Here is a 10,419-nt window from a genome sequence, read left to right as displayed (position 1 = left end):
CCCTACGCTGCAAGGGCAGGGCGCCTCCCGGCGTGTGTGTCGCGCACACGGGCTCGCCCCCACCCCCGTGCCCAGCCCTTTAAAGCCGGCCCGGCCCCGCCCTCCCCGGCCCGGATTGGCCCGGCCCCACGCTCCGCCGCGGGGCTGGCTCGGGCGCCCGGCTCCGCTTCAGCCTTGTCAGTTTCACGGCGGAGCTTGCGCGGCCCCGGCTCCGCATCGCTCCGCGGGGGGCGGATGGAGCAGCGCCCCGCTCAGCCCCGCGCCCGGCATGCCCGCGCCCCCTGCCGCCGCCGCCCCCGCCCCTGGCTGCCTCCGTCCCCAGCTGAACCGGGGCGGCTCCGGCTCCGGCCCCGGGACCCCCGGCCCCGCCTCGCCTCCCATGAGCTGTAGCCCCCCCCCGCGCAAGACACGCCGCGGCCGGGGTGGCGAGAGGCCGCGGGCATGGCGACCCCCGGCGACTGCTGCGTCCAGGTGGCGGTGAGGTAAGCGGCCGCGGTGAGGGGCTGGCGCCGGGAAATGGGGTGATGGGCTTTGGGGGCAGACAAAGGTACCGTGCGTTGGTCCAGCCCCTTCTGCGGCTCGTCCCCTTCCTCCTGCTGCTGGGGGTTCATGGGGTTAAACAGAGGTGCAAAATTCGGGGGGGGGGGCTGCATGGGGCTGGGTGTGCAGATCAGTACTGGTGGGTTGCGTGTCTTGCAGGGGGGGTGGGTTGTGTGAGCTTTATCTGGAGCCTGGATAGGCACACATCAGGATGGGGGCTGTGCGCCTCCGCAGCTGGATGTTGTTCTGGTTTTTGCCTAGGGGGTTGTGTGTGTGTGTGTTGTCTAGGATGTGTGTTTCTGATGCACAGATCAATATTGTTCTGTCTTCTGAGAGAACACTGGGCTGCTCTCTGCCTCTCTCTCTGAATCCGGCCGGCGCTGACCGCTCTGAAAGATAACCAGTGAGGAAATCCTGTATTTCGCACACTAGCCTAGCAGTTTGCTGGGTTTCCTCCCCGACTGGCGTGCGCTCGATTTATTCTCGTTATATTTTTGTAGCCCAACAAAGCCCCGGGTTGTACAATGAAAGAGCTGTCTGTGTCCCTGAGGCCTGGATGACCCCCCTTTATCTCCAGCCACCAAAAATCCGTTTCCAGGCCTGACAGTTTGGGGGGTTTGGTTTGGTTTGGCAAGAGCTGCTCCTTTCTGTTGTAATTTGGTATTAATCTGTTGTATCCAGGACTCTCCTCTCCCCTTGGTCTGAGTGGCCTTCCAGGCGTGGGGGAGAACATCCCAAATGTCATTGTTGAACGTCAATGCTGCTTTACCTCCGTTCTCCCTTGCGGGTTTCCGCTTTGCAGCTTTCCTCATCAAATGTGCTTGTTTCATGGCCATTTTGTGTGTGTTTTAAATGCAATCGGTGACAAATGTGGCTGCAGCAGTCCCTTTATTCTCCCCGAAGGTGTGAGTCTCCTGCTTCAGTGGGAAGGTCGGAGACACTGCCTCATCTCAGCATCCTTTGTGCTTCCTCCTGGCCTGGGAACAATAGGGGAAAGATTTTGCATTTGCATTTTTTTTAATAAGGGATTTGTAAATGGCATCTAATCTGTTTGCTGTTAATGGGACTATTGTGAGCTGTGCTGGGTGGCTCTAGGTGGTGGTAGGGTGCACGGGGCGTTAGGGGAGAAACTGTGGCAAGATTTCTAGTAAGGTATCGGCACTGGGTCTCAAGGAGGATTGCAGAGCCCTTGTCAGATTCGGGGGGTCTTTGTTGAAGCCGCAGGGCTGGGTGTATTCTGAGTGCAGCCACTAGGATCCTGGAGCCGACTGTCATTTTCGTTGCGGCTCGTTGCCAAGAAAGGAGCGGTGGGGTGAGGGAGGGGAGACCCTGCTGCATAAGCGCACCTGATTGAGCTACCGTGTGGCGAGCACACCGGCCCTGATGCTCCATGGGGAGACCGGCGCTGGGGCAGGTGGGAGGGGAGGTAAGCAAGTCCGTTGCACACTGAGCCACTGTCCCAGCGTGGAGGACGGGCTCTGACTTCTGGCCCTGGGCAGCGCTTCCCCTTCGGCTCCATCTGCAGAGAGGTGACCGTCTGCCCCGTGTTGAGTGGTCACCAAACCTGGGAGCCTGTCTGCTGGATCACCCAGTTCAAGTGACCCTGGCCTGGGCCCTCTTAAAGCCACAGTGCTTGCACTAAAAGCACCGAGGGTCTTGGGGGGTCTAACGGAGGCAGGATTAGAGGCCCTGTTGTTTAAACCTGGTGTTTCTGGGGAGTTGGTCTCCATGGAAATTCTCTGAAATATGGTCCAGCTGAATCGGTTTTGAATCTGATTGGGCCAGGCTGTGTAGACAGGGCCCAATAGTCTCTCCAAATCCTTGTCCCTGCCTTGGTTATAGTGGAAACCTCTCTTGTTTTCCATTGTCTTCTGTGATGGGGGTGAGCGGTGGGATCTGTGCCCGTGGGGAGTGCTGCAGACCCCTCTGGGAGGCGGCTGGCGGCTAGTGACTGATGATGCAAGAGACTATTTTAAATGCAGCATTTGAAGCAGGCCTGTGTGTGTCTGAGAAATGGCCATCAATGGGAACTGCCCTGCACCCCAGCTCACTCAGATCTCCTATGTCTTTACCCGGGAGGCAACTTGTCCTTCCCCCCGCACCCCCGGCTCAGGAGAGGATGGCCCTGGTGGCCCAGATTCTGATTTGGCTTGAGCTGGTGTAAATCTGGAGTGAAGTCAATGGAGTCTGCACTGACTCACTAAGAACCCCTTAAGTGGAGCAGCCAAGCCCCTGACGTCAGGGGGAGGAGCGGGGTACTGCTTGGAGACCTTGTCTGCTCCGGGATATTAGCTCAGGTAACCTGCACTGTTACTGTGTTGCACGGGTTTAAATTGTCTCCCATGGGGGTTTGCACTGGTGCCCCCAACACTGTGTGTGTGCCCGAGCACAGAGGTTTCCCACTGGTTGGAGACCCACCCGTCATTCATCTTGCATTTCTTTCAGGACAGATCCTCTAACAAAAGCCCCCAGTCTGGGCTGCTGGGCGCTCCCCCTTTCTGAGGTGAAAGGATGGCTGTAGTCCTGGCGAAGGACTATTGTGGGCCTTTATAATCGGCAGTGCCTTGCTCCCAGCTAATCCCCATTAGCCTGTGTCTACTAGAGGGGTTCTCAGGCTCACGTGGTGCATTGCTGGCGAGCAGCTTTTGAAACCCCTCGGTGGCCCAAGGGTGAGCAGAAGGGCTGGGGGAGGGAGAGAGGGTATCAGTCTCCGAATTGTGCATTCTGGAGAGTGTCAGTGACGTTGGTGTTTGGCTGTGGCTTAGCTAGGATGGTGGAGGATGAGACCAGCAGAGGGAAGGGTGTGTATGTGGGAGCATGTGCGCTCTGTGGGTTCTCAGGCTGATCCTTACCCAATCTGCCCTGTGCTCCATTGTGTTTAGAGCCTCTCCTGGCTCCAGATATTGGTTCGGGGCGAGGCTATTTGCAGCTGATCTGGCCAATGAAAGCTGGTTTGGGGCGGGGGGGGGGGCGAACGGGGTGCATGCATTGGAAGCTGAAGGTGAATTGGCAGGACAAAGGAGGTGGTTTAGAAATAAACGGTAATAATGAGGCCAGTGGTGGCCAATGGGACAGCAAGGCAGGATTGCAGCACTGGGCTGGAACAGTACAGAAAGGGTCCCAAACACCAGCCCGGGCCGTGGAAGGTCCTCGCACTTTTTGGCTGATTCCGATACAGCGCTAGGACTTCCAGTGTGTTGGAAGGGGGAGGGGGTTGCCTGTCCAACTCCCCTGCAAACCCAGGCCCGAGCGTGCTGGGCACTTGGAAATCTGTAGCGCGTTATCTGCTAAGACCCAGACAGACACGAATGACTCTGCCCTGGGGGGTCGAGAGCTTTATCCCCATTTTCAATCAGACTGTGGGATCGCCGCCTTTGGAATGATACTAAACCGCCCTTGACCAGCCAGCAGGAGCAGCTGGACTCTGGCACGCCTGGGGTGTGCGCACCCCTCTGTGCGTGACCAGGTGCCTGCGTACGCAGAAGTGGGGAGTCGCAGCTCTGCAGCGTGACCCGATCTGGGAGGTTCTGGCTCCATGGAAGGCATAGACGCAGAGGGGTTTGAAAAGCCACCTTTGGCATGGGAAGGAAGGTGAGGCGATGGCCAGAGGTTTTACCCTCCCCCTTAGATGCACAATGTCAAAATTTGCCCAGCCAATGGCTCATCGGACTGGTGCGATCGAGGCAGGTCAGTTTCATAGCTATGGCAGGAGACCCATGTGGCCAGCATCCCGTCCAACTGCCTTTGGCTGCCCTGACCCAATGGATCAGGTACCCGGTATGCAGCCGGGTGAACTGGAGGTGGCCTTTCAGGGTGAGATTGAGCGAGACTTGAACCCATGACCTTCAGGACTTGCAGTTGAGCGCTCAGACCCAGCACCTCGTTCCATGGATCCACCCTGACCCAGAATTCACAGGGATCTTTGGGGTACCCCTGGCTTCTGCTGTGCTGCGTGCCCCGCCAGTTCCCGAGGATCCTGGGGCCACACTGCTATGGAGGTGCTTATATGTCCCTCCTCATGGTGGCCTCCCAAGAACGCTGCTCCCAGGAGCTGCCTGAGTGTGCCTGTCACTTGGGGGTGGGAGCTGCAGCACCAAGGGAGAAGGAGCCCATGGTTCTAGTTAGGACCAGGCTATTAACCCCTTATGCCCCTGGTGAGCAGTTCGTTGTGAGAGTCCGTGCTGGAGCAAGGGTTCCCTGAGGGGAGGAAGGGACTTTGCAGACTGGCCCTGTAGGGAGGATCTGTCAGGCTGTGCAATGCCTGGATGGGACAGCACAGAACCTCCTCCAGCACCTGCTTGGAAAGTCGAGACCTGTGGAATTGAGTTTTCAATGCATTGAGGAGGGGAATCCCAGCGCTATCTGCAGAAATGCCATAAAACCCTTCAAAAAAACCCCAACACAATACCAAATACCTGCTCCTGGATCAAAGAGCCGAGCCTGCAAAAGCAACAGGGAGAGAGGCGAGTCTGTTAAATAGATGCACTTTACACATCAAAGCAAAATCAGCGAAGACAGTGGCTCTTCCTTGAATGGCTGCTGGTTCAAGGCACAGACCTGCCAGCAAGGTGTGCTGGAGTGTGCTTTTATTACCTACCTATGACAGGCAGTGATGTGGCCAGCTTCTGCTCATGTGGCTGAGCTGGCCCTGTTGGCTCCCCAGCTTGCTGCTTATCCAGATGCCTTTTTAATCTTCTCACATGATAACGCAAGCAAAAAAACAAACAAACCCCTTTCCGTTTACACTGCCCAAGGGCTGGACTGCCGGCTGCTCTGCTACAGAGATGGAGCCAGGCCTGTCCTGGAAACTTGAGGGCAGAAGGGCAAGCAACCCATGGGGTTTAGGCCCCTTTTTTGGTCCATCTAATGATGTGCAGTAGGAGGAAAGCCTAGAAAATGCTATTTTTGTTTTCTTGACTGTTTTCCTACTTCTTTTACTGCCGAGAGTGAGGCTGTCTCTCTTCCCTGGATGACTCTGTGTATGGCTGCAGAACGACTAGGTTTATGACATCACAAGTCCCATAGAACTTCAAACTGAGCAACTGATTATGGTGTACTGAAAATGCTGTTAAAATTGTAGGCTGTCACTTTAAATTTCAAGGGTGCGTTTTTTGGTTTGTTTTGTTTTTGATCCGGCCTGCAGACTAGGTGGCTCTGGAGGGAAATGTGCAATCTGGGCCCAGCAGAAATCAGCAGATGCTTAGAGTAAGGTGGGGTGAATTGTGCCTCTCTAGTTTAGGGAGCAGCCTGTTTTTTCTCTCTCTCTCTCTGTGTGTTTGGGTTCTGGATTCTAAGGAATAGTTACATTGCAACCTTCTGGCAAGTGCATCTGTTTTGATCTGACTCCTCTGTGTGTGGGCCATGAAACATAACACTGGCAAGAGAATAGCAAGGTCTAAATAAAAACCTTACACTGGATTTTTAGCCACGGATGTACATGTGCCAGACCAAAATCCTAATATACTGTTTACACCAGGTTTTCAAACCAGGGTAAGCTGCACCAGCAAAATTGCATCTGTGGATTTACACCAAAATTAGACTGTTTGGAACTTCTTGTCTTTAACACCACTTCAACTCAAACACCTGACAATCAAATGGGAGAAAAGCTCTTTGTTCAATATGTAACATGTTTGCCCTTTCAATTAAGGGCAGTGAAAGCTTCCACTCCAGTTCTCTGGTCCTCCAGGGAGACCTCTGGCAGAAAGAGGAAAGGTAAGGCCTTGTTTAAATATAAACTGCTCTTGTTTAGTCAGTTTCAAAACAGCTTTTGTTAAACTGGTGCAAATCCCTGTGTGGATGCTCTTAATTTGCTTTCAGTCTTGTTTGGATTGATGGGGAAATGAGTTAAGAAAAATGGAGATTAAACTGTGCTGGAACTAAATGGATTGTTCATCCTGCGTTTACACTGGTTTAACTGAACTAGTTTAAAATTGCACTGTTAGTTAAACAGTGCAACGCTAATCATAGACAGGGCTGAAGACTTTATTTCTGATAGTCCTAAAGTTTAAAAAATCTAGTAGTCTTTCTTTACTGAAGATGGGGGAAGAGGACATGCCCCTTGTTGTTTTTCCTTCTCATAGGTGACCTCCAGGCTGTGGCCGTCACAAGTTAAGTGTCTTTGCATGTAACTAGACAGCGAGCGCTCTGCATTTCCTGTTCTCAATTCCAGAAGACTTTCTTAATTTAGCCTCCCATTCGCCCCATCCCAACTGCCGGCTTCACAGACTCCGCCACGGGTCCGAACTTCAGCTGGTTCTGATGTTGTCAGAACAGGGCTGGCGATGCGGCTGATGGTGGACAGACTCCAGGCCCCACTGGGCTCATGGGAGCAGACCCTGGCTCCCTCTCCCATGGCCAGGCTGGCCCTCCAGGCTTGTTTGTGTCAATAGAGGATGCTCCCGGGTCCAGGAAGCAGATCCACTTGGGGGCCGGTGTGATGGAGCCCACTGAGCGCTGTTGTTTCTTTGTGTGCCCAGGGTTTGATTGGAGGGTTGGGGAGGCTGGGGGGATGGGACTGGGCCCTCCTAGAGCTGCTTTGGGATAGGGGTTGGGGGAGTTCTTCACAAAAGCGTCTGTGCTGGGTTTCAAAGAACTTTTCAAATATAAAAAAAAAATACAAAACTACCCTCAAAGTCCCTAGCCCACGTTTCCTGCAGCAGCTGAGCATGCCTGAGAAGGGCCAGGAAATGGAGCTTGTGAAATTGGGGAAGGAAGTCGAGTCAGATTTCAAGTTTATTTAAACCCTGCAACCTCCAGACCTCAGGCTCTCTTCTAAACACACTGCTGAAACACGCAGCCTTCCCCTAACCAGGCTGCTGATTCGCTTGTGGCCAGGCCGAGCGCCTGTTATCCCCAAAGCTGCTGGGGCTGCTCCCCTCTGCCCTGTCAAGTGGGGAGGGTGCACACCCCCTCCAGCCATGGGGGCTGGCTCTGGTTCGAATTTGGCACTAGCTTTGCAAGTGGGGTGGAGAGACCTGTGTAGCCAGAGGGAACAGCTTGGGTCTTGTGGGGGTGCATAGAATCATAGAAGATTAGGATTAGAAGAGACCTCAGGAGGTCATTTAGTCCAACCCCCTGCTCAAAGCAGGACCGACCCCAACTAAATCATCCCAGTCAGGGCTTTGTCAAGCCTGACCTTAAAAACCTCTAAGGAAGGAGATTCCACCACCTCCGTAGCTAACCCATTCCAGTGCTTCACCACGCTCCTAGTGAAACAGTGTTTTTTAATATCCAACCTAGACCTCCCGCACTCCAACTTGAGACCATGGCTCCTTGTTCTGTCATCTGCCACCACTGAGAACAGTCTAGATTCATCCTCTTTGGAACCCCCTTTCAGGTAGCTGAAAGCAGCTATCAAATCCCCCCTCATTCTTCTCTTCTGCAGACTAAACAATCCCAGTTCCTTCAGCCTCTCCTCATAAGTCATGTGCCCCAGCCCCCTGATCGTTTTTGTTGTCCTCCGCTGGGCTCTCTCCAATTTGTCCACATCCCTTCTGTAGTGGGGGGCTGAAAACTGGACGCAATACTCCAGATGTGACCTCACCAGTGCTGAATAGAAGGGAATAGTCACTTCCCTCAATCTGCTGGCAATGCTCCTACTAATGCAGCCCAATATGCGGTTAGCCTTCTTGGCAACAAGGGCACACTGTTGACTCATATCCAGCTTCTCATCCACTGTAACCCCTAGGTCCTTTTCTGCAGAACTGCCACTTAGCCAGTCGGTCTCTAGTCTGTAGCGGTGCATGGGATTCTTCCGTCCTAAGTGCAGGACTCTGCACTTTGTTGAACCTCATCAGATTTCTTTTGGCCCAATCCTCCAATTTGTCTAGGTCACTCTGTATCCTATCCCTACCCTCCCGTGTATCTACCTCTCCTCCCAGCTTAGTGTCATCTGCGAACTTGCTGAGGGTGCAACCCACACCATCCTCCAGATCATTAATGAAGATATTGAACAAAACCAGCCCCAGGACTGACCGTTGGGGCACTCCACTTGATACCAGCTGCCAACTAGACATGGAGCCATTGTTCACTACCCGTTAAGTCCGACGATCTAGCCAGCTTTCTATTCACCTTATAGTCCATTCATCCAATCCACACTTTTTTAACTTGCTGGAAAGAATACTGTGGGAGACTGTATCAAAAGCTTTGCTAAAGTCAAGGTATATTGCATCCACTGCTTTTCCCATATCCACAGAGCCAGTTATCTCCTCATAGAAGGCAATCAGGTTGGTCAGGCTTTGACTTGCCCTTGGTGAATCCATGTTCACTGTTCCTGATCACCTTCCTCTCCTCCAAGTGCTTCAAAATGGATTCCTTGAGGACTTGCTCCATGATTTTTCCAGGGACTGAGGTGAGGCTGACTGATCTGTAGTTCTCCTTCTTCCCTTTTTTAAAGATGGGCACTATATTTGCCCTTTTCCAATCGTCCAGGACCTCCCGATTGCCACGAGTTTCAGAGATAATGGCCAGTTGCTCTGCAATCACATCAGCCAACTCCCCCAACACCCTCAGATGCATTAGATCTGGACCCATGGACTTGTGCATGTCCAGCCTTTCTAAATAGTCCCGAACCACTTCTTTCTCCACAGAGGGCTGGTCACCTCCTCCCCATGCTGTGCTGCCCAGTGCAGCAGTCTGGGAGCTGACCTTGTCTGTGAAGACTGAGGCAAAAAAAGCATTGAGTACTTCAGCTTTTTCCACATCCTCTGTCACTAGGTTGCCTCCCCCATTCAGTAAGGGGCCTACCCTTTCCCTGACCACCTTCTTGTTGCTAACATACCTGTAGAAACCCTTCTTGTTACCCTTCACATCCCTTGCTAGCTGCAACTCCAGCTGTGCTTTGGCCTTCCTGATTACACCCCTCCATGCTCAAGAATATTTTTATAGTCCTCCCTAGTCATCTGTCCAAGCTTCTACTTCTTGTAAGTTTCCTTTTTGTGTTTAAGTTCACCAAAGATTTCTCTGTTAAGCCAAGCTGGTCGCCTGCTATATTTGCTATTCTTTCTGCATGTCGAGATGGTTTGTTCCTGCGCCCTCAATAAGGCTTCTTTTAAATACAGCCAGCTCTCCTGGACTCCTTTGCCCCTCATGTTATTTTCCCAGGAGATCCTGCCCATCAGTTCCCTGAGGGAGTCAAAGTCTGCTTTTCTGAAGTCCAGGGTCCGTTTCCTGCTGCTCTCCTTTCTGCCTTTTGTCAGGGTCCTGAACTCGACCATCTCATGGTCACTGCTGCCCAGGTTGCCACCCACTTCTACTTCCCCTACCAATTCTTCCCTGTTTGTGAGCAGCAGGTCAAGAGGACTACGGCCTCTAGCTGGTTCTTCCAGCACTTGCACCAGGAAGTTGTCCCCAACTCTCTCCAAAAACTTCCTGGATTGTCAGTGCACTGTTGTATTGCTCTCCCAGCAGATGTCAGGGTGATTGAAGTCCCCCATGAGAACCAGGGACTGTGCTCTGGAAACTTCTGTTAGTTATCCAAAGAAAGCCTCGTCTACCTCATCCCCCTGGTCTGGTGGTCTATAGCAGACGCCCACCACGATATCACCCTTGTTGCTCTTGCCTCTAAATTTAACCCAAAGACTCTCAACAGGCTTTTCTCCAGTTTCTTACTGGAGCTCTGAGCAATCCTACTCTCCCTTACATACAGTGCAACTCCCCCACCTTCTCTCCCCCGCCTGTCCTTCCTGAACAGTTGACACCCATCCATGAGAATGCTCCAGTCATCTGAGTTACCCCACCAAGTCTCTGTTGTTCCAATCACTTCATGGTTCCTTGACTATGCCAGGACTTCCAATGCTTCCTGCTTCTTTCCCTGGCTTCTTGTGTTCGTGTACAGGCACCTAAGATAACTAGCCGATTGCCCTGCTTTCTCAGTATGAA

The 10,419-nt window shown here is 53.0% G+C and overlaps 1 protein-coding gene across 5 annotated transcripts in view; it reads left to right on the top strand.

Moving 5' to 3' along the window:
• The first annotated feature begins 361 nt into the window (after positions 1-361).
• Positions 362-10,419, top strand: part of KIF21B (kinesin family member 21B) — a 91,784-nt gene continuing 81,726 nt past the window's right edge. For all 5 annotated transcript variants that reach the window (XR_012635991.1, XR_012635990.1, XR_012635989.1 and 2 more), the window contains exon 1: positions 362-482. Coding sequence is in view for 2 of the 5 variants with exons in the window: in XM_074936253.1 (XP_074792354.1) it covers positions 442-482 (41 nt within the window). In the remaining 3 variants the exon portion in view is untranslated. The remainder of the gene's footprint in view (positions 483-10,419) is intronic.

This window comes from Natator depressus, chromosome 21, assembly GCF_965152275.1.
Source record: "Natator depressus isolate rNatDep1 chromosome 21, rNatDep2.hap1, whole genome shotgun sequence".
Taxonomy (NCBI): Eukaryota; Metazoa; Chordata; order Testudines; family Cheloniidae; genus Natator; species Natator depressus.
This window is presented reverse-complemented; position numbering and strand designations above follow the sequence as displayed.